Raw genomic sequence first — 25,703 nt, 5'->3', positions numbered from 1 at the left:
TCGTAGGCAGTAAATGGATGGCCATTGCACAAAGCTGAAGATGATGAAGATGTCATTCAGGCACATCAGCAACTCGGGCCATATTGTGAAATTGCGTTGTTATATCTGTCTACGTTTGTGCTCACAGGCCGATTTGCATGTTGCGAGGGGTGAAAAATCCAGAATAACTCTCGCGAAAAATTCTAGCCTCTCCTAAATATTCAAGAGCACTATTTATAGCGACTCCCTGTTCCACAACAATTGAGGGATTTTTTGATTTCCTCTCATCTCATCTTCGTATGAAAGGTATGATGATAAGCATCTTCATATCTGCACGCAGAGAGATATGTACGATTATATTATAGGTGCCGAGTACCTATGATACGTTTGTGGAAGGGATCAAGGGATAGAATTTCCGAGGAACCATTTAATTAAAAAAACGGTCTTTTTTAATTGTAGGTCTCGGCAAAGTATATCTGATTATGTATGTGGCAGATTATTATAGTCACAGTACAATTAATTCTAGGTTGACTTTTACATAAACTGTACGTATGTAGGATTGGTTTTTCTCTTTGTAAGCCGAAGCCTGTATCCATTTAAGCACAGCTTTCGTGCTTCTGTTCAATACGACTGGATAGCTTGGCAACAAAGTTGTTCATCGTACTTTTTCGCCATTGGGTTCAAAATTAAATGTAAGTTCCTTATATTTTATAACAAAAATACTGTAGTCATAACTAAAGATTAAAATTTATTATTATTATTTTAATGTATTTGCGCACTATTATGGGAAAAAGTTTATGAACTACAGGTTAAGAAGTTATATCGTTACACGAATAGCACTTTATTTATTTTTATTTACTATTTTTTAATTTAAACTATAATTAATCTAATTGTATGAATCAAAATTAATTAATTACCTTCTTAATAATTAAAAATTATTTAATTGTAATTCTAATTGTATATAAACATACAATTACTTGTTTTCAGTGTTCAGTATGACAGACTATGTGGTTTCTCATTCAAGAATCTAATGGCAAGAGGCAGACTTTCATTGAAAAAACAGCGCATAGCTGTCTGTTTTACATGCTCGCCCGATAACACAGTGTAAACAGCACGCACGTGCCGGCATCCCAGAATGTGATGTTGCGACGCAGGGCCATCCACCCACGTCCAAACGCCAACATCCGGGACTTCCGTGCAAAAGAGTGACATGTGTAAACCGAAACGCAGCAAGAGCGAAGAGGAGGAGGAGGAGGAGGAGGGGGTTCTAACGCAAATGTCGCCTAATTTGGAATATGGGGTGACGTCATAGAAAGACAGTTTTCCCGTCCTCTTCCTCAAAAGCCTTGCCGCCCAACGGTAAGAAACTGTATTTTTAGAAAGGGAACTATCTCTCCTACAACACATTCCTGGAGGACATCATTTCTGTGCAAGTAGTGCTTGCTGCTAGACGCTCGTGATTTTGTCTCCCTCCTGAAAACATCCTCAATTAACAGAAGCAATGGCCAACCGTGGACCTTCTTTTGGTCTGAGTGCCCAGGTCGCTAACAAGGTTAGTATTGGATATTTTAAGATGATTCGTTTCTTTTTTTTTTTAGCCTTGTATTGGCGAGTTTATCGCAGCTTTTTGGTTATTCGCATCCGTTTTTTTTTCATCCTATGTGACTATTTTTTTAACGAATTGAATTATAAACATGCCCGCCACACCCTCTTGTCATAATACGCTGGTCAAGTCATAATTTGAATGATGATTTGGGTTCATTTCCTTTTTGGATACGTTTAGAGATCATGGATATTTGTAAAGTTTTGGACCCATCAAATACATGAAATTTATAGTTACGAAAATAACAGTATTATTTAAATCTTTAAATTTCGAAAGTAATTTATCGAAAATCACAAATAACCACCAAGAAGAGAGGATGGAGACAAGTTCCTATGGGAAAATCCCACCATGTGAGTTTACTTGGTCATTCCTACTTGCAACATATTGGCGTATTTCATCTGTTAATGGACCTTCGTGGTATATAGTGGAAATATTTATATCCTTTTGGAAAGATCCAAATTCGAATTCCGTTGATGGTGCGAAGAACTTATCGACGTTCTTTTCAAGCTTGGCTAAGTTAGGCTGATCTGAATCACAGATGTATGGATCCTCATAGAAAATAGTGGAAATTCCACTTGTAATCCGCTTGGAAAGATCATTACTGTGATCTCTTCAAGTGTAAATATGTTATCTGGTCAGCAATTGCTAAAAATGGACAGAGAAAAAAAAAAACCAGAATTTTCCGAGAATAGAAAAATTTGTATATATATATATATGGTATAACTCACGAATGGGTGAGGTCAATACACGTTAAAATAAGACAGCCATCAATTAGGCGTTTAACATCATTCTTTTTATTGTATTCCTCCAGTTCATAAAATTCTTATTTATAATGGAATTTCAAAATTTGCCATCATGAAACTACAGGTTGGGGAAGCCAGAGAAAAGAGAGAGATCCATTGTTCCAGTGTTAAGTCTTTCATTATTCTGGATCGGTGGCATTCATTAGGAAAACAGCGAGAGCCAATTGTATATATATCAGAACCGTCTCTTTGTAAATTAAATACACTAAAATGTAGTAATATACAAATATCACATTTTACCTTTATTTTAGATGTTGGTGGACGAAACGATTCAAGCCAGGCACACGTCATTGGTAGCCACACAGCTGTCCCGTTATTGTTCAGAGAGGATTAAGATCTGCATAAAATTGGCCCACAGACCACATAATGAATACCACTGTTCTGGATGTTAGTGCCAGACGAATAGCAGTATGACGACAGTGACTCGTAAGCTCACATCAAACGCACAAAATCCAAAGAAGTTGACCAAATTATATTGGCTTATGTTATTTAATAGTGATCTTGTATTCCATCTAGGGTGTTAATATATTGTCTCAAAATATACTCATATTGTGTGGAAGTTGCCCAATGAAAATTCCTGAAAATGCACGTATTATTTGGTTTAATAAGAACAATACAATACTGATGTAAGCTTTGCTGTTCTGTTCCTACATTTCATTGGTTGCTTGAAGCAGATCTATGAATGATTTATAACAGCTGTATCCATTAGATGACAGAAAATTATTTCTTACTAGTCAGTATTTATTATAATCATATGCTAAATACGCAGTATTGATTAAGTTATATTAATCACATTGTTTCAACTTTTCTCGTTTGATTAATATACTATTTTTTTCTTAATGTATTTTTAGATTTATAAATTTGAATACTGTAATATAATATTATGTTATACTACATTATAATATTATAATAACGTAGAAAATCATTTACAGTAAAAGCTTTGTTATCTGGCACTCAGATAACTGCAAAACTCTAATAACCGGCACATTTATACTCTAGACCAGTGGTTACCAGTTACAGTAATTTTCTTCGCAGGCCATGTTATAAAGAAAACTTACAGGGTGTGGCTATTAAATAACGTATGATCGATTTTTAAATGTCATTTAAAATTAAGGGAACTTAAAAAATATGTGAAGCTAAAATGATTACTTACCGCGTGGTAGTCTGCTCTACAAAAAAAGTTTTGTAATTATTGTACAGTACTGTATAATAATTACAGTTTATTTATTAAGATAAAATTACTTTATGTAATATATACTTTTTGTCGATTACAGTATGGTTTACATTGGTATATAACCAAAACCGCATTTTTACTGTTGCTTTACACCGGTTTTTGCCTAGGTTGGTGGGACCCTCAGTTAACCTGAAGGCACCGATCTCCCTCGTGCCGATAAAAATCCCTTACTGTAATATTAATGTGCATATTGAACATTGTGATAATAACTGTTCATGCAAAAATAATTGCACTTTGAACAAAAATGGCTAAAATTCTTACAACCGGAATAATTCAAAACTTATGATTAATATGGACACGGATTGATACAGGCGACTCTACGTGCGATTGATTACTTGTCATCACATGCCGTGTTGCCAGTCGCTTGTTGATTCATAAACACGCTTTCCACGCATTTTAGCATTTATATTTATTTCATTTATTGCAATATTTATATTGAATACTATTATAAGAATGCAGTGTAAATCTAGGGATGCTTCTATTATATTCAACGGTCTCACATTGATTGTTGCTGCTTTTTGGAACTTGCAAAATAACCATGAAGCAGAACTGCTTCAGACACGCTGTTAATGGATTTTTTTAATTGAAATGGCATTCGAATGATATTTCTAAAATGTTGTTAATGTGGTTTGGAAAGGCCAAATAGCTTTATTCTTTTAGTTTAGATCTTAGCAATCAGAAGGTATATTGAGACTAGTTTGAATGGGTGAAACTTAATCCTGGTGGAATGAGCGAAGTGCTGATTACGTCAGAAACTGAAGATAAATAATGTCATTGTAAGATGACCTTTACGAATGAAAACGAAAAAACTTAAACACAAAAGTCCTTTGTGACGTTTGGTTGTTGCTTATAGTGTTCATTGGAGCTAGTGACGGAAATATTTTTGTTTACAAAATTTTGTTTGGGTAAAAATATATCGAATTAATACAGGAAGGATAAAGATGAGAAACTCACTTCAACGTACGTACGCAAATGGATAAGGAGATTTTAAATTACGAGACAGCTGAAAAAAAAAGAAAAAAAAAGAGGATAAACTAATTTTGTTTATTGCTGTTTTTTAGTTGGAAGTTATAAATAAGCGAACATTATTTTCTTTAATTTAAAATTAAGATTTCCTAGCTTAATTAAAAAATTATTGAAATAAAGTTTTAATCTAGGAGGTATCTTTGCAAAAGCACCCATCTTCTGTATTACTGCAAATGCACAAACTTTAGCTGATATTTAAAAAAAATGCGCATCTGGGATAATAGTTTTATTTAGAATAAAAGCCCCTTATAACATCTCAGTACATATGGACTTCTATAACCAGCTGAACTAAATAACGACATCATTGTTATGTTAAGGCCAAATTGTGTTTGTATTTCTGGCGTGTTCCCACTCGCAATATCTAGCTTTTTTATGGTCCCAATCAAAGAGTTTAGCATTATTTAATTATGCTTCAATACAAATAAATTTAACCCAAATTCAGAACTAGAATTAGGTTTGATCTCTGTCTTTAAGAATAATGACAATAAAAAACTCTTTGAAACAAATATTTTACCTGAAATTCTCTGCCGAACATTTTGTGATACCCCATCAAGGAAATGAAGGAGGTACTGAAGTCTCGTACTCTGAGAAGTACTGATTTAAATGTGAAAATTTTTATTATTAATTAAGAGATCGGTATGAAGGTTAAATTACTTCCTTAGAATCTGAGTCATTTTTGAGTACCTATTTCTCATAACACTTTGTAATAACAGCTTTGATTCCGCTCCCCATTACTACATAACTAAATAATCCATGCATATTTTTAAAGAAAAAAACCTGTTACGTAACACACTGCGATCATCTCCTCTCCCTTCCACAATTCACAGTAACTTTTATCTCACCCTCCTTCCCCTTCTAGTGTTACTTATTTGTACATGGTGGTCCGTAATAATTTTTAGTCAGAAAGTCAATTTGAGATTTTTGCTGCTGAACCTGTTATTATTTTAAGAAGAAAATTTGCATCTGCATATTCTGTTCGTGTAGCCCTTCAAACAACTAAATTCTTTTTCATTTGCCCACCAGTTATGCACTTAGCTTAGTTTATATTTTATTACAAGCTTGCGATTAGGTTTCTTTCTAAGTCTAGAGTCTGAAAGAAACTCTCTTAAAGTTTAGACTCTATGTATTCACGAGAGAATCCCATAATCAATCATGTTTTCCTTTCATAATCAATTTAATAAAGTCCAATTTAATATAGTTAGCGTTACGTGGTTGTTATCCATTAAGATTATTACTATAATTAATATCACTCATATACCACATGAAATTAATAATATAGTTTATTAAGCAATCGCCTAAACCACTATACATTACAGCGACGTTTCGTGCATCTTGCCGATACCCATTATCACACCATGCTGCTGACAGACTCCAACTTGCCAATGTTTCCCGGCAGCATCTGCAAGTAGGAGTCTGTCAGCAGCGTGGTCTGATGAAGGGCATTGGCAAGGTGCCTGAAACGTCACCTTAATGTATAATGGTTTAGGTGATTGATTCATAAACTATGTTATTATTGTTTGTTTGTTTGTTATTTGGTTTTTAGGAGCATTAGCAACTAAGGCCATATTGCTCCAGGGATATGCGGTGGTCATTCCTTGACCTTTCCGCATTCTCCGTATTTGGTGGTCACGGGCTCGAACCCCGGTCTAATCAAGAAGCGTGTGCTCCGCACTGCTGCTCCTGCCCACCTGGCTACGGAGGAGCCACTATGTTATTAATTTCACGTGGTATACGAGGGGGTATCAAAACGTTCGTACCCTTACCCAGAAATAATAGCTCTAGAAAGGAGAAAATTAACAGGAACTGTAATCCTTTTCTCTGTACTATGTATAGTAACACATTTCTCCCATTTGTAGATCAGTTGTTTAATGCCTTGATCATAGAAGTCCGCACTTTTTGCCTAAACCGCGATTCCATTTCATTGATGACTTCCTGAGACGAATCAAAGCGGCGTCCACGCAATAGCTTCTTCATTGTACACCCAGCATTCGCCGTTTGTCACCAACCGATCAAAAAAAAAAGTTCTCAACATCCGCATTACACAAATCCAACAGTTGGCGAGAAAATTGCATTCGACATTGCTTCTGCAAAGGCGTCAGCAATCTTGGAACCCATCGTGCGGAGCCCTTAGACATGTGCAGATGGTCATGTAAAATTCTGTGTGCAGACCCATAACTAATTCCCACTGCATTTGCGATGAAAGGAATTGTCACACTTCTGTAACTCAGCACCAGCTGCTCAACCTTTCCAACCCTCTCACTGTCTATGGATGTTGATGGCCTTCCTTCTGTTGGCTCGTCAAATACACTTGTATGGCCGCACTGGAACTCCCGTTTCCACTTTTTTACCGTGTCATATGATGGACGATTCTCTCCATACACAGCTTTCATTTCTTCGTCAATTTCCTGAGCTTTCTTGCCTTGTAAATGCAGGAACTTGATCACTGCTCGATACTCCACTTTGTCGACCATAGCGTCCTTCCTCAGATTCCGGACTTCACCTCTGGTCTACCTACGGGAATGAAATTTGACATGTTAGTTATTGAATATGTAGACAACTTATATTAAAAACGGCATCTTCCTACTGATGTTTTTTCTAGGTCAGGGTACAAACTTTTTGACACCCCTGCGTATGATTGATAATAATTATAGTAATAATCTTAAAGTCCCATTTATCTTGTATTTTGGATTTCAAAGGCAAATAGTCATCTGAAGCCGAAAGATTTCTAATTTCATGTCAAGACTCTTGAACACCTGGACGTTAACAATTAACCATCTCTCTCTCCCCCCGACACAAACGTGTAAAGAACTGTGTATCGCTTTGACAACTGGCGTCTATATTTCTAGATTCCTATGTTAAAACGACTCTGACCATAACTCGTACATCTTAGGAAACATGCTCTCTCTCTCTCTAATGCTCTATAATATGAATTAATCAAAAAGCATAAAACAATGGCGCCTTTTCCTCAGTGTTCAAGGTGCGTTCATGTTTTACTTTATTTGCATTTAGAAGTGGTATAAACCAAACAATACCACGACTATTATACGAAAAATAATTTTTTTACTTTTTTATTTTTATTATTGTAATCATAGAAATGTATTACGGCAGAAATTTTAATTTAGTTTTTCATTGTTTTCATGAAATTTACTTTCATGTTTTTTTTCTTCTTCCCCACCCTCCGATGAGGTTAGGGTTGGATCAGGAACTGTTGAGTTTCTGTCGTCGCGTTTCGACACGCCATGAACTATAGTCTAGAATCCAGAAAACATTATTTAAGTCGTCAACACTAAGATGAAAAAGAGCTGAAAACAGAGGAGGGAAAAAAAAAGGGATAAAGCGTTACAAACATCTCTGATTCGATGGTGGTATTTTAAGGTTGTAACAGGAGGTTAAAAATAGACAAAGGGAACGGTAAATGAATATCACTAAATAAGGACAAATATACTTTAGAGAAGTGTTACGGGATACGGCATATTATCTCTGAAATGAATGGAGCCTTTAGTTCGTATAGGTAGCTACTCGCTGAGAATGCATATTTCTATCTTTAGTACCTTTTTTACCTAAATGATAATGGTTCTTCATCTCCTTCAGGTTAGTAGTGGAGTTTAGTGGAAAAGTTACCATGCTGTAAAGTCTGCCACCGAGGAGAGGTGGGCTTAAAGAGGGATCCTCAAACAGTTGTTTTTTGTTCTTAAAGGGCAGGAGGACGCATTCAAGAATTTCGTGGACTCAGATTTGTAGTTTCGTTACATGTAGAGCTCCTCCCTTTTTATAGGCATGTTCGCATACGCATTAAGTGCCTGTTATCTTCACCATGTTATCCGTTTGTCTGTCTGTCCACATGTGATAGCTCAAGTGGGCCCGCATTTTCATGAAATTTTATATTTAAGCCTTTTAGATAAATTTTCCGTCCATTCTAAATTTCATTAAAATCAGACGAATATAAACTGGTAATTATTTTTTTTCGTACATATATTTTTTTGTTTTATAACAAATATACATTACAGAGAAAATTCCAGGAGTGATGCATATATAGTGAGGACATAATAGATCTATATAAAATTGTAAATTTAAAAGAATGTTACATATATATATATATATATATATATATATATATATATATATATATATATATATATATATATATATATATATTGATATATATATATATATATTGATATTGACAAACAATAAATAACTAATAATAAATAAATAAACAATACATAAACTCGGTGAATATATCAGTTATTTGATTTACGAAAAATTCGAGCAAATATTAAGTCGAAGTTTTATAGTTTTAATTTGGCAGAAAGGGATCAAAATACAATTTGTTCAGCAAAGGTAAACCATTGAATAATGGGCTATTTTTCTCATCATTAGACCTATATTTAATGTACAAAAGAATCGTAGCGATGTAAAGGGAACAGAATAAGTTATATTTTCAATGCAATCTGCATCTAGGATTTTGTGATGTAAGAACTTAAAAATAAATTTGAGTTGATCAGGGTCCGTCTGTTTACCTGCTTTGAAGACAATGTTGGGATGACAATTGTTTACCTGGATTTGAAGTTGCCATTTGAGATAGTCAGCACCGAAAGCCACTTTTATCTGCCCACCTCCGTAGCCAGGTGGGCAGGAGCAGCAGTGCATAGCACACGCTTCTTAATTAGACCGGGGTTCAAGCCCGTGACCAGCGGATGCGGAAAGGTCAGGCAATGACCACCGCATATCTCCGGAGCAATATGGCCTTAGTTGCTAATGCTCCTAAAAACCAAACAAACACAAACTTTTATCTATGCCTAGAATACTACCACTTTAAGGAAGACTTACTTATCTTTCTACAGCTTCAGCTTACCTTCAGAGTATTTAAAAGCAGTTCCCAAGATTTTGGTCTCCTTTTTATCTTCATACTCGACCCTGCTGTTAACTTTTTTTTTCCATAATGTCTGCTATGCAGACGACATAAATCTTCATAACCGTTAAAGATTGAGACGATCCACAGCGCCTTACCCACTACTTGAATGCGGTTCTCTGTCTATTTGTCTCAAAATCGGCCGTGGTGACCTTTTCTCTCAAGAAAAGCTCCACCTGCTCTCAACTAGCCATAATAGGAGTACCCATTCTACAGGTTTTATCTCACACTAACTTCGTGATCATCTTGAATGCCAAATTGATCTTAATGATCATGTGATTCATTTATATTCAGAGATGTCCTCAATGAGACAGCAAGCTTCTCTACATTTAGCTGTCTTGTCCGGATCACTCTCATTTAAGTTCATGATGTAATTTCGCAGTGATGTAATTTTGTAATGAAGTAATTTGGTAAACCTTGTAATGTAAACCTTTTTTTAAATTTATTTAAATAATTTGGTAAAACTTTTAAAAAAAATTCTTACTGAAGTTTTGGATGATTTTAGCTCACTTGAAACTGAACTGTCTTCTTGTAGATTTTTTGGGGTTTCGATCCAGAGCTTGTTTACCATTTGTGGTATTATCCTCTGTTCAGGTTGAACATGGTCTTCAGTTTTGTGGAAATTAGCGACATTTCCCGTCTCCATGAACCGCTTATTTATCATTTGGCAGTTCCATTCAAAACATTTCCCAACTAACAATAGATGAGAGATTATGCAAGTAAAGTATAAAATGTAATACCAGTTGGTATTTTTCTGGGTTTTTTGTGTGTAAGAAAAAAAAAATATATCCACATCCAAATCGTGTACGGCTCCATGACAAGAATCGTGATGCAATTTGGAAAAATGAATACTTACGTATGTCACCATAATATAAAATACCTGAGATTCATCCCTTATTATTGATTCTATACTTCAACATTTCCTATAGTAAAAAAATATTTATTACGACAACTGCTAATTAGTAAAAATAGTAAAAATATGTTATCTTGTTTATATACTGGGAGCAGCACACGAATAAATGTGATGAATGAAAGTTAACAGAACACGCTTTTTGATGTTATCAGAGAGTCAAAAATATCTTTAATGTCTTGTAAATATAGTTACCCTTAATTAGTTGAATGACACGGAAGATAAGAATGACATTATTTAAATTTTTTGACTTGGAGGCTATAAATTTAACGTCTTCCTGCTTGTGAAATTAAAGGATTGAGACGCCGTGTGCTGCCTGGTTCTTTGGCAGACAGCACACAGCGTAGGATGCTTGTTCTTGGCATCCTGCACACAAACTCATTTCGGAACACTTTAGCTATGGTTCTTTGAAACTTATTGTTCCATCACATCATCCTGTCAAGAAGTTAATTATACACAGTTTCAGTTCTTCGCAGAGACCAGATATTTTAATGTTTCTTGAAAAGAAATATTTTCATTATCTAAGTATGGCAGCAAAGTATTTTTTTTATTTGAAACTAATGATATATATATATATTATTAAAACTAGCAATGAATGCGACTGTACCCACTGACCTAATTAATAATTCAAACTTGTCATGTTCTATTTATAGCAGTCCTATTTTCATTCAGTGTATATTCACTTTAAACTGCAGTCACGTTAAACAAAGTTCTTATTCTTGGATAGAAATGTCATTTTCCCCCTAATTATAAACTTGTCCACTAGTGGATTTAAGTCAAATTAATTAACTTTGCTATGCAGTGTTATTATGTTCTTATTATCGCTATGATCGTTGTTATTATTATATTAACTAGTTTGATTAACGGAAAGCTTGGAGCAAAAATTGAATTTGAAAAACTAATAGACTCACTATAAGTTAAAATGAACTTGAAAGTCACACGTAGTAACCTTCAAGTTCGTTTTTTTTTTTTTTTATTTATCACAAAAGATAAAACTGGTAGATTCTTAAAAAGTCAATTAAGAAATTACTGTCATTGATTAAGAAGAGAATCATTTTTTCAGCTTTTATAATAAACCGGAGTACTCAACCAGACTGCTGGAATTTTTTTTGAGAAAGCAAAAGAACTGTTAAAACTTACAAAATCAAACAGAGAATTCGCATTTCTTATCACCTGAGGATAACCTTGTGTTAGATAATGATTCCATACCTTTTTAAAACACTTTCTCTCTCTGTCCGATTGATCGTAAAAAATTATATTTTTATTTCTTATAATTCTACAGGTAAATCAAATTGAAAAATCGCTACTTTTTGCTATTTTTTTTTACCGAATCTCTTGGCATCTAGTTAAAATAAAGTGTCACACTGTGATGATATAAAGCTGAAGGTATCAAAACACGTTCTACTTCTTCCGATTCAGATAGTATTCCTACAAAATTAATTGGTCTACTTGCATGTTCTCATCGGCTCCTTTCCATGTTCTTTGACAGATCTTTATCTGATGTCTTTGGGGCAGCCAAATCACCTTCCATATGAGGAAATCCTAATGAAATTAGTAATTATAAGTCAACATCAATGTATTTTCCAAGATCTTTGAAAGAATTACACGCCACAAGCTTAATTCTATCTCACATCTCCTCTCTGAGGGTTGGTTTCCAACTTTGTTAAGATAACCTTTTCCCGCTTGCTAAAATCGTATATCATAGAAAGAACTCAATGAACTTTCCTAGCCTATTTAGACTACATAGTAAATTGTAATTCATATCTGTTTGCACCATAACCGTTACGTCTTCTTCCTCTTGAACCACTTTTAACTCCTGGATTTCTTTTCTAGGTATAAAACTTTAAATTCTTATTTTAATAAATAAAATTACGAAATACACGTTATTTTATCATTCCATATAACCCCATTTGGCATTGTCCTGTTTACCTCGGATTGTAAATTAAATAAATAAAATCGAGACTGCTGCTTTTATAAATTAAAATTACAAATTATGTTTTTTTTTTTATATAAATTAAGATAGTATTACTAGAAATGTAAGCTTCTACGAGTTATCATCAGAGGAATGATAGGACTGTGAAAGCACTTTTATGATGCGTACTTTATTTCTCACTTCAATTAAGCTTGGATGGCTCTGGAGAACACAAGAATTACAGATACGTGATTAAGTTCATGTTTGTTTGTTATTTGGTTTTTAGGAGCATTAGCAACTAAGGCCATATTGCTCCGGGATATGCGGTGGTCATTCCCTGACCTTCCGTATTTGGTGGTCACGGGCTCGAACCCCAGCCTAATCAAGAAGCGTGTGCTACGCATTACTGCTTCTGCCCATCTGGCTACGGAGGCACCATTTTATTACGGACATAATAATACTGACTATTATCTTAGTTGCTTGGCCCACTTAACACACGGCAAAATTCCTTTCCAACAAAATGCCTTGTAATCCCTTTTGGAAAGAGCCTGGTTACAATCCCGTGAGTGGCGCTAGGAACTTATTTAGACTGTGTATTTTCACTGCTGCGATTTTCTCGAGATATTTCAATTTTTTTTCATCCCACAAACAAGCAGGCATTTAAAAACGCTCAGTTTATAGACAAGGTCCCTTATGGTTATGGATTCTAATACTTTTATGAACGCATAAACAGTAATTGTTTTCCCTTAAAATTTTTGGAAAATTGCTAATTTTCATAAATAATTTTAACTGCATTCAGTAATAATATGCCCATTACATTGACGGCTGGTTACAATAAAGGTATTACTGATACCCAAAAACCTGTAATATTTTTAAAAATACACACACTGGCCAAAAAAATACGAACCTCTTTATTAATATAGTCAACAGAAGAAATGTAAATAGATGCAAAGAAAACTTTGGGTGATGTCATGTTGCCTCGTTAATTATAAAGGCTGCACAGGCTATTCGACTTGTAATCTGAAGCCAGAATGGGGAAAACGCGTGATCTATCAGAATTAAAAAAGGTCTTATCGTAGATGCATGTTTAGCAGGAGCCAAGATTAAAGAAACGAAAGATATCACTGGTTGCTCAAAGCTTCCATCTCAAAGGTTTTTAATGACTGGAAAGCAAGCGGTTTTTCCACATCTGAAAAGGGTAAATATAGCAGAAAAACATACTTCCAGAGCAAAGCCGTTGTACTCTAAGGAGAACTGCACGAAAAAATAATACATCAGCAAATAAGATCTGAATTCAACCAAGCCCAGAACTGCCCTATTTTAACGAGTACCAAGCGCAGGGAATTGAATAAATTGGGTATGGCAGTCGCCTGCTTAATGGGAAGCCACTTTTTCAGAGAAAAAACAGAAAAATCCGCTTGCAGCAGTGCCGAGAACGTCGTGTTTGGACAGTGGAACAATGGAAGAAAAGCATGTGGTCAGACGAATCACGATACACTTTGTTTTGCACTAATGGTATACAGAGGGTGTGGCGAGAACCTCACGAAGCGATGGGTCCTGCTTGTTTTTGTTAAACAATCCTAGCATCTGGAGGTGATATTATGGTATTGGGAATGTTTTGTTGGCACTTTTTCTACTGCACCTTGCAACGTTACATTTTTATCCCGGAGGTAATAGCCACTTTATGGATGACATTGCAACAGAGCATCTTGCCAGAATCATACAAGAATGGTTCGGAGAACGTGACACGGATTTCCACCATCTTCCGTGGTCCCCCACATTCACTCGAACTCAATGCTATTGAGAACGTGTGGGATATGCTAGAGAGAGAGAGAGAGAGAGAGAGAGAGAGAGAGAGAGAGAGAGAGAGAGAGAGAGAGCTATAACGAAAGCCTCTCCTTCAACTTTGTCGCAGCTATACAATATTTTGCTGTTATTTTTGCGATATTTTATTGTTATCACTCGACGTTGAATTCTGCTTGAACTGCTTGTCATAAATGTTCTGCATTTTCATTTCGAACTCTTTCCTTAAAACGTCCGTCATTTTTTCACAAAATTGAACCTTTCTCCCGCAAAAAGAAAGTATTTATGGCGATACACACTGAGTCTACTAGGTTCAGAGCTACCTTTTCCCGAACTTGACGCTTTCAGACCTAGAGAGCACTGGACAAAAAAGATAAGTACCACGATCTTACAAAGGTAATTTTTCCTTACATGAAAGGGGGGGGGGAGAAAAGACTTAAATTTCTTTTGAAACATTTGTTTGATTCATAATTTGTTTCAAGGATTTAAAATTTGTATACCTGTTTCGAAATGTATTCCGTTTGATCATTACAGTTGAAACCGGATTTGAATGTGTACTTGTCTGCTACAAAACATTTAATTGTAAAGCGACATCAGCGACACCGAGCGTTTCTTTGTTCTTTTAATTCGGATGTTTCTTCCTTGCGGTGCATTCGTGTCTTACTTCTGCTATAAGCAGAAGTAGTGTGAGTTTGGCAGGTAGTTTTGGCAACAAAAAACACCTTGTCTGTGTAGCTATGCCGGTAAGTACTTGGTGGTTTTAATCATTACTTTGAACATAGAATAAGACTGTAGTCTGTTACTGTGGTCCTATTTTATCTTCCGCTATCCAGTGTTGTTCATTACTGAAAAATGAGGTATTCATTATTTATTAATTTATTTGCACAATTTAATAAATAAAATAAAATAAAATATATACATGCATGCTCTTTCTCTCCATTCATCCCGCCCTCTCCACTCTGTAAGCGTTTCTATGCGTACGTGCCATATTATTTGATTAAAACCAGCCAGATTGTTTGTTTTCATATTTCCTGTTTTATCTGCGTGACATATTTCAGTTCACCATCTGCCACGATCTGCTCTTCATCTCTGCTACTCTTCTGACCTTGACCTTGAGCATTGTAAATTATTGGTATAGGAATGTAATACTAGGAATTTTCTAAAATTAATTTCAAGTTAAGTAGCAGTGGAAAACGTAATTAAATTCAAAAAAGGAGAAGAAAAATTTAAGTTGTTAACACGTTTCGCTTGTGACATAATGAAATAATTAGATTCCTTTTGTTTATGTCGAACTTCTTAACCTCCTTCCTCATCACCGGATTAAAACTTTCGATCTCTGGTTTGTAGAACAGTGCTTAAAATAATAGCATTATTGAAACAATGTTAATTTATTAAACCGAATTAATTTTAGACTGAGGTGTTACAAATTACTTTCTGGGTAAATGTTTGTTGATTACGAACAATTTAAACCGAATAATTTTAAATTATATTTTCTGACCACTGAATTCTGATCTTTTTATTTGACGTTATCTGAGTTGCAATTAAGCACACATATAGTAGTGTGAAAGAATCAGTCAGCCCGGAGTCGAAACCTTTTACCTGAAAAATGCAAAAAATTATTCAATAAAACCATACTCCAAAATTGCAACACTATTACGTGTTATTTTTAAGGCGAGTGAATTGGAAAATCACGAAGATCTTCCTCCATGATTCACCAGTTTTCTAAATAGGATAAATTCCTAAATAGGATAAATAGGATAAATTTCTAAATAGGATAAATTGCTCGTCATCCCTGGTCTGGAAAATAAAAGGGATACACTTTTTATTTTCCAGAAAATAAGATGCCAGCTGAATGCGATTTCCGGGTTAGAGAGGCACCGAAGTTCCTCACTACATTATCTTTTATGATAGTTTTTTTTCTCAAGTGTACTTTATATAGCACTTAATAAACAATACGCCCATCTCTGTCAGTCACAATCTGTGTTGTGGAGGGTTTACAACTCTGCCAAAGTTGTAAGTTAACAAAACTCAGAACTCGAAAACGATATGCGTTGAGTGATATGTTTAGCTTGCCGAGCACCCTTGCACCTGTAGAAGAGATCTCTAGAGAAGTTCCTCATGGTTCTTATATGCATCCACTTCACTTCCGGCATTATTCCTCTGTGCTGATCTATAAATAACGCCTCCCCCCCCCCAAAAAAAAAACTCAACAAATGGGTTTCTGTGTTACATTTCAGTAACCAACACCTACTTGAAGTACATTATACGGATGAAATAACAAACGAGCCGTTGTTTATTCTATACCATTATAATAAAATCATCTTATATGTGAAATGAATAAAGATATACGTAGTGGCATATGCATATTAAAAATCCAATACAGTATTTTAAACTGAACCATGACTGCAGCTTTAATTATTTCCAGTATAATTTTAAAATAATACTTTAGCAGCTCGACGAGGGTTGCAATGTTTTTATCAGCAAAAAGATATTTTTGAAAATTAATGTGTTTGCCACATTTTACAGTATATATATATATGTGTGTGCGTGTTTTTATATATAATCCCGGTCTTTTTCCATTACTGTATAAATAAATTTTCTGTTTATACTCTTGGAAGACCACGCGATTAGAGTTAGATAGAGAGAATACAAAAACTGCATCGTATTTATTAGTAACGCCAGCTCGAACCACGGTCACTTAAAACTCATGTAGTTATACACCCTGGTACCTGACCACTCGGTTACATTACTGCCTAGACATAAAGGTTAATACGTATTCTTGTTCTGTAGACGCTCTCTTCAGTCTCTGCGATCCACTTTTTTCACAAAGATATAAATTCGAAAGATTGAGATCTGACTAAAACTACGTTGGCTGTCAGTACAGTCAGTGAAATTTAATGAATACTTCTCTTTTATTGTAAATTGGTGTGTGGTCTTTTGTTGCCATTCAAGAGAAGTATATCTTTCATGTCTTTTTTTGGACAAACACTGGCAGTAAAGGGGTTTCCCCCTCACATTTTTCAATGGAGTACTCTAAAAATACGTACAAAGAGTAATTTATTAATAAAAATACTTAATAGAAATTACTTGATAATGAAAATAATTATATATATTTTTTATTTTTAATAATAAAAACAATAAAATTATTAATAAAAATAACCATACCAATAACTATAGCAAGAGAAAAATAAGACTGCTCAAAGTCACTTACTTATTGAGTCGCGTGTTGCTTTTCTCTGCTTACGTTCGACAAGCAGGTGAGCAACCACTTAAACAGCTGTACGGCTTAGCAAAGGCGGTATACGGCAGGTGCAAAGTAGCACCACCCTATCTGTAAATCAGCCTAGGGCCGTAGGTTGTCGATCCCGTTCCGCTGAACGGTTGAAGCTTTCCTGGATCTGATCCATCGCTGGGCATGAGTTTATGGATAAATCTATTATACACACCTTTGAATTTAGCTTTGATTTAACTATTACATTCTTTGTGATGTGGTGACAACTTCCTATGTTTGGACAAACTTTGAATAATGTCATCCACCTCGAGTAACTGCCTTATTCGATGTTGCTGTCAAGGTGGATGATTGCTGTGCTGTAATCATGGAGGTAAAATTTTCTTTGTTTTGATGCACTTGCACTTTTGTCCAGCTTCCACTTGTTTCTATTGGCAGTGCCAGTCCTATATGTTTTACAGGCGTTTGTGAATAGAGTACTATATTCCCTAAGGGTGTGTTGCAAATTTGTTAACAAGTGGCTTTGCTCGTCATCCCTGGTTAAAACGTTAATTTTTATCATACTAATCTTTTGACAAGGAGCTCGGATAATCCTCAAAAAATTAACAGAGGTTCGCGCGAGCCCTCCCCTCTCCTCCGAACCCTCTCAATACTGGTGTTTCTGCTCTGCTGCAAAAAAATCAATCACAGCATTTTGCTTACCATGAACCTCACTATATCACTCACTATTTTACTTAATTTTAAAAGACTACTCTTGTGCCGTCTGTTAGAATGTTCTGAAATTCTAGACGACCAGTGTAAACACGTATTTTTTTTTTTTAATTGTTACTAACAAAAAATTGCATAGCAAGATGTTTTGAACTACTTAAACGATTAGCTACTGAATTAAAAAAAAATAGTTACTGAGAAAAAATTGTATAGCAAGATGTTTTGAGTGACTTTGTTATTATTATTATGAATTAACAAAATATTAATCTCGCTTCGATTAGTCATCAGACTGTTCTGTTTATACTCCAGGACAATCGCATAAGAGGTCAGAATTCACAACTAGTCATTTCGACAAGAACACTCTGGCTGTATTTAGCAGTCACGTAGGCGCGAACCACGGTCAGCTTAAACGATTAGCTACTAAACTCCAAACTGCCGAATCACAGTCAGCAGCTGAACTCCCGCGTTGGTACCACTCAGCTACATCAAGTCAAGAATTTTTAATTAGTTGATTATCCATTTACAGTTATTGAATATTATCTTACCAGTGGTTAGTTTATCATGAAGATAGTATATGCATAATTTTATTTAAAAATCCAGATTGATACATTTTACGTGAATTTGTAATGTGCTAGTTAAAATACGATATAAAATTCATTACTTTAAAATAAAATACTGTATAAAATACATTAAAATATGATATAAAAAGGTTTTTAACGTATAAAAATTTCAGTAAAATGCCGTAAATTATTTCGCTTGGTTTTTGTTATTGCTTCAGTATAATTAATGTAAGAGGCTTTGTATTAATTTTTGTAATTATTAATTAAAATAATATAAATTATTGTAATTATCAATTTTTATAAGAGGTGTTTAAGTTAATTACACGGTGTTGTATTAATATATTATGTTCTTATCAGTTTCATCAACGCAGGTTAGACTTTTTTTTTTATAACTAACATGCACTACTTCTTGCATTTACGTGAAGTTTTGGATTCACGACGAAACGTATGGCGAAAAAAATTATTCTCATTCTCAATGTTTTCTTTATATATGATATGTAGTTATACTGATGGAGTAGTCTCCAGAACAATAATATTCACGAGCTCGATATCTTCATAAAACAAAAAAATGCAGCGAATACTCTTAATACAATTACAGTACTACAATTACTATACTAAGTTTCTCTTCCTAGCATTTTCTACAAGTTCTGCGACATTTTTTAACCCTAAACTTTTTTTTTGGCGTCTTTTTTTAGCTCGTTCTTCAGTTTCCTTTCTGGAAAGCTTCCTCAGAGACATTGCCAAGTCAGATATATAACGAAAAAATGTGAATTTGTATTGGAACAACCAGACAACAGAATCTGTTTCACTATCGCGCGCCATCTAGTGGATGTGATCAGAATTTATTCTTAAACATGCGAGTGCACATTATTCTACACCAGAGTCCTGAGAATTTTTCATCCAGGGACCCCTTTTGATTCTTAGCTTAATCAGCAGACCTCCATAATATATAATTTTGTTTTATTGTGATTGCCCAACAGAAATATTTTAAACTCACCTTCAAACGCGGTACCAAGAATGCTGATTTAAAAAACAAAATTAAAAACCAATCTGTTTGTACGCATGCCGCGCGATATACATAATCGCTTATATCTGGCTTCCAGAAATATCTGTGATTTTAGGAGGGGTATGGACATGTCTCCACGGTGACAGCACTCGTAAGATAGAATTGGCCCACTCCCCCATAGTTAGGGACTACTTCCTGGAAGCGGGCGTCCAATTGACTCCTGCTTCTGGGTAGCCAAGAGGTCAAAATAGCAACCCAACCCATACTACTCACACACCTGGCCTTTTTTACAGCGTTTTTGTATCAGCACAGTGATACGAGGAAAATTTGAACAGACGTTCTAGGTGCAGCCCTAACAAAATATACATGCTCCTGAATGGCTTACAGAAATGGTAGAGGAAAAGGTTTCAACAGTTTACTTTCAGAATTAGTGTGATGGGTGAGATTTTATCTTTTGTTGTTTTTTTTTTTTTTTTAATGTAACTTCGTAGCGTATATAAATGCACAAAAAATCCACCTCCCCTTCTCGCAGACTTCTCTGGGGACCACAGTTTTCATGGAACTATTCTACGCTATCAGAAAATCAACTCATAATAATAATAATAATAATAATAATAATAATAATAATTACCTTGTAGACAAGAAGGAAACGGCTACCTGTCTGATTGACATAGCGGTTGAAGGTGAGCCCCTTTAAGAAGCTTGCTGTACTACGACTTGCCGCTGCAGCGACCTCACGTGAAAATTACTGGCCTACACCGTCATACACCTTTTCATAATTAACGGTTAGTGGTAAATAAAATTATCCTTTTCATCTTCAATCCAGAAACGAAGCATCAGTCTGCTCAATGGAATCACATAGATTCATCGCCGCCCAAAATGTTCCATGTTGCTAGTGCAGAGAAAATGATGATTTGCTGTTTTATGGGATATTGATGGAATATCATCGTCATCATCATCATGAACTTAGTCCGGCTTAGGTCTTTTTTAAGACCTGTTCCGTTGTAGTTTTTGGAGGTGGTCTTGATCTCGCCATCGTTGTCTTGGTCGGCCCACATCTCTCTTGCCTATAGGTTTGTAGTTAAAGGCTAATTTTGGGATCCAGTCTGGGTTCATTCTTTGTAGGTGGCTGATCCGTTTTTTCTGATACCTTTTTATATAATTTTCTATGTTATCTACTTTTAATTTCTCGCGGATATCTAAATTTCTTTGGCGGTCTAGTCTTGTAAAACCTAATAATGGTCTTAAAAGTCATTTGTGCTGCTTCTAGTTTCTGTGCATCTTTCTTATTTATGACCCAGGTCTCACAGTTGTAGAAGAGGACTGGTTTTGAAGTGATGTTGTGCAGTCGTAATTTTGTTTCAGTTGTCATTTGTTTTCCGAAGTGGCGTTTAATCGTTCCATTCATTTTATTATATTTTTGTAGTTTAGTATGGATGTCCTTCCCTTCATTTGATATTAAATTTCCCAAATAGGTGAAGTCAGATATTTGTTCTATTATTTTGTCATCAATAACATTTTGACTCTTTGTATGTTTTTCCATAATTTTGACTCTTTGTATGTTTTTCCATAATTTTGACTCTTTGTATGTTTTTCCATAATTTTGACTCTTTGTATGTTTTTCCATAATTTTGACTCTTTGTATGTTTTTCCATATGATCCCATTGATTTTGTTTTTGAGGTGGAGATTTTCATCTCGTACTTTTTACCTATTTTATTCAGTTCATTTGCTGTTATCTGTAGTTCATCGTCGGATTTTGCAATTATAACTTGATCATCAGCATATAATATAGTTTGGATTTTATTCCTGTTGTTCAACTGTATTCCGTTGTTAATTGTTTGTTTCCATCCTTTAATAATTTTATTGATGTAGATATTAAATAAATTTGGGGATAGTCCACAACCTTGTTTGACCCCTTTATTGGTGTTAATTGGGTCTGAGAGTTGACCATTAAAATATTTTATGCAGACTTTTGAGTTTTTTTTATAGACATTGATGGAATAATCCTTACATATTGTGTACCCAAGGACACTACAATGAAAGGAAACTTGTATGAAAAAGTTCCTCCAAGCACCTCAGAAAAAACGTCCACACAGACTGAATCACATTCGTTTCCATCTGGACAACGCTTCACCTCATCGTTCTGGAAATTTGCAATTTTTTTTTAAAGAAAGCAACATTGAAATTGTCCCACATCCTTCATACTCATCTGATATTGTACTTCGTGACTTGTGGTTGTTTCCAACGATGAAGGAAGGATGCTCTTCGTGGCAGAAGATTCCTAGCCGACAAGCAGCTACTTCTGCCATTTACCAATGGGCTGAACATACCTCCAAAGAAGCTTTGCCGCGGCCTTCACAGCTTGGAAGAACAGGTGTCAAAAATGTGTGCAGCTTCTACGAGACTATGTTGAAAAGTGAGACAATTGCCACCTCTGTATCTTGTATACTTTATGAGAAATAAATTTGGAGACCTTATAACTTGATCGCACCACGTATTATTAAGAAGTATATTAAATTAAAATGAAACAATTATATTAAAATTGAATATGAATTGAAACTGAAAATAGAATGTTATTGTTAAAATTTTCTTAGAATTCAGTTCTTTTGAATTTCAACAATCTTTTAATTAATGAATTTATTGTTTTTTAAATTCTAGCTTGCTGGAAAGAGGGATCCTGAATTAGAAGCAGAAGTTCTTCAATGGATCCAGGCAGTATTGGGACAAAAATTACCAGGAGGTGCATTCGAAGAAATTCTCAAGGATGGAATTGTTCTTTGCAAGTAAGTTTTGATTATTTTGCCAAGCATCGAGCCATTTATTTCCGAAATAAAGTAATCATTATCATTTTTTACTTGAAACGTATTAATGTGACGCTTTGCAAATATTTACGATACAATTATGCCATATAAAATGAATGATGATAACCCTTGATTGCTAGTTGTACTGTTGCTCAGTCACTGAGATAGTACCACTGTTCTCATTGGCTGAATCGTGGAAAAGGCCTCCGTTCGAGTCCTTGTCATCGACCTGCTCAAGGCTCACTCGGGACAGGGATTTAATCGTGACTGTCTCCATTAACCTTTTTTTTTTTTTTTTTTTGTATCACGCCCTGGCGGAGGTAGCATAGTTTTGTTTCTCTAGCCTTCAATTAGTCTCCAAAACTGGCCGATTGACTACAGTATTACAAACATAAATACAATATTATTATAAACTTATTTAATAACTTAAGAATATATTGCTTATCTTTTATTAATGTCAACCTTTTGCATTCATGACTAATGAAATTAATAACATATACAGCATGTTGCATACAGTGCTAATTACACTAGTTTACAAATTTAAGTTTGTTTACCGGGGTTTGAATTTCAATAGGTCCTACTGCCAAAATATGTTGCTGTGATTTCAAATATGACAGATTTTTTTCTGTCACATCCAGATACATCACAACTTAAGAAATATAAAAGTATTGTTTTTTACGAAAGTATATAACTTTATTGTATTCAGTAATGCAAATTGATAGGATTACATTTTCATATATCAAAAAATACGTAAATACTTCTTCTTCTTCTTGGTCCTTAGCTGGCAGCTGGGGGAGGCGGTTGGCCACGCAACAAGTATGCTGCTGTAGGTGCCGCAGGGTTTCGGACTTGCTCTGTGATGTTCTTCCATACTAACAAGTATGGAAGAACATCACACGTAAATACTAACAAGTATTAATCAAAATTCTGAAACTTTCATTAATCAGACCTTCGTCTCTTTGTTTGGAAAGAACGTTTAATCGTTTTTCTTTTATGTAGTGGCAGGTTTCTCTCTTTTTAAACACCAGCAGTAGTCGGTCATCATACTTTTATTCCACCTTCCCTGGTACCTCTTCTCCATTTCCTTTATGTCCTGATGGAATATCTCCCCTTGTTCTTCGCTCATATGTGCAAGATTTTCGGGGAAAAAATCAAGATGGGCATGCAAAAAGTGAATTTTATGCTCATATTGCAACCTAAATTGCAAAGCTTTTCGAGCATATTTTGAACAATTTTTTCATAATCCTATGATTTATGATTTCCTAGAAAGTTTTCCATTACACTTTTAAAAGCAATTCAGGCTTCCCTTTCAATGTCAGTCATAGTAGTTTCAAACTGGCCGTCAAACTAATTTTCTAATTTGGGAACCAATGAAGATACCCTCCTTAAGTTTTGGGTCAGATAAACGGGTAAATTTACTGCAAAAGTACTTAAAGCAGTTGCCACCCTTATTCAATGCTTTAATAAATTGCTTCATTATGCCTAACTTGATATGCAGTGGAGGTAAAAGTATTTTGTCTGGCTTCACCAAACTTTCGTGCACAATATTTTTTGATCCCGGTGTAAGATTGTGCCTCCGAGGTCATTGCTTCTTTGTCCAATGCAGCGCTTTAGCTCTGCTATCCCATTCACAAATAAAGCGTGGCATTTAGTGTACCCACCCTGTTGCCCCAACAACATACATAACACTTTTAAGTCTCCACATAGTTGCCATTCGTGATCTTGATATTTAATTTTCTCCAGAAGCAACTTTAGATTGTCATAAGTTTCTTTTAAGTGGACTGAATGAGAAACTGGCACAGATCTGTACTTATCTCCATTATACAAGAGAACACATTTTAGACTAGTCTTAGAAGGGACTATAAATAGTTTCCATTCACTAGAAACATATGATGAGCCCCTAAGGCACTTATTAAACCAGCGATGTCACTGCAATATACGAGAGGACCTTGTGGAAAATACTGTATAAACTCCCTTTCACGATTTCTGTACCAGGGAAATGATGTACCTGGAGCAAGTAAGTTCTTCGCTTGAAATCTGGATTCCAGAATTTCAGCAGCATACTTTGGAAGACCTAAGTCCCTTACTAAATCGTTCAGTTCGACTTGCGTGAATTGCTGTGGCGTTAAAATATTTTCTGGTTGATAACATTCTTCTTCACTAACGCTAAAAGGAAGGGGATGAATATGATTGGTCCACTTGACATCGATGGTTCGACTGTTGATGATCCTGCTCAGATAGCAAACAAACTGAATGAGTATTTTGCATCTACATTCACACGTGAGGAATTATTACAATTTGAAAATGGAAGAAGGTTATCAAATTGTAGCAGTGTGCTTAATGATTTTGTAATAACTGAGAGCAAAGTGGAGGAGAAATTGTTGAAGTTAAACATAAAAAAGGCACCAGGGGTGGATGGGATCTATCCAGTTATTTTAAAGGAGGCGGCAAAGCAACTAAGCAAACCCTTAGCCATAATTATGAGAGCATCCTTGGACTCAGGGGAGGTTCCCACGGACTGGAGATGTGCAAATGTGTCCCCAATTCACAAAGGTGGATCGAAGGGTGACACGAGTAATTACAGACCAGTTAGTTTAACTTCCGTTCCGGGTAAAATAATGGAGTCACTGGTTAAAGATGCATTGCAGGATCATCTAGACAAGACTGCAGCAATAATTCAAACACAGCATGGGTTTGTTAAGGGAAAGTCTTGTCTGACAAATTTGATTGGTTATTATGATGTGGTCACAAAGGAACTGGATGCAAAAAATAATTTTGATATCATATACTTGGATTTCAGGAAAGCTTTTGACACTGTTGCGCATGGAAGACTATTGTACAAATTGGAGCAGAATGGTATTAAGGGTAAGTTGCTACAATGGATAAAAGGATGGTTAAGTGGGAGAAGACAGAGGGTGGTAATCAATGGGTGCTGCTCTTCGTGGACTAATGTTATTAGTGGAGTCCCACAGGGTTCGGTGTTGGGTCCACTGTTGTTTTGTGTATTTATCAATGATATTGATGAAGGTATATCAGGCTTAATGTCGAAGTTTGCAGATGACACAAAGGTTGGCAGGGTTGTTAATGACAGTAATGGCAGTGTGCTACTGCAACAGGATCTAGATAAATTGGGCAGATGGGCTAAGAAGTGGCAACTGAAGTTCAACCTTGACAAATGCAAAGTACTGCATATGGGTAGAAGTAACCCCAGAGAAA

At 35.2% G+C, this 25,703-nt stretch overlaps 1 protein-coding gene across 1 annotated transcript in view; it reads left to right on the top strand.

Moving 5' to 3' along the window:
- Nucleotides 1-1,341: 1,341 nt before the first annotated feature.
- LOC150091335 (myophilin-like) overlaps nucleotides 1,342-25,703 on the top strand; it is a 36,376-nt gene continuing 12,014 nt past the window's right edge. Inside the window, exons 1-2 of the mRNA XM_090375221.1 lie at nucleotides 1,342-1,531; nucleotides 22,345-22,469. Of these exons, the coding sequence (XP_090231347.1) occupies nucleotides 1,481-1,531; nucleotides 22,345-22,469 (176 nt within the window). The 5' untranslated portion in view covers nucleotides 1,342-1,480. The remainder of the gene's footprint in view (nucleotides 1,532-22,344; nucleotides 22,470-25,703) is intronic.

The sequence above is a fragment of the Mastigoproctus giganteus genome, chromosome 1 (assembly GCF_048544385.1).
Source record: "Mastigoproctus giganteus isolate SK-2022 chromosome 1, ASM4854438v1, whole genome shotgun sequence".
NCBI lineage: Eukaryota > Metazoa > Arthropoda > Arachnida > Uropygi > Thelyphonidae > Mastigoproctus > Mastigoproctus giganteus.
The sequence above is the reverse complement of the archived record's forward strand: the minus strand, read 5'-3'. Positions and strand labels throughout refer to the sequence as shown.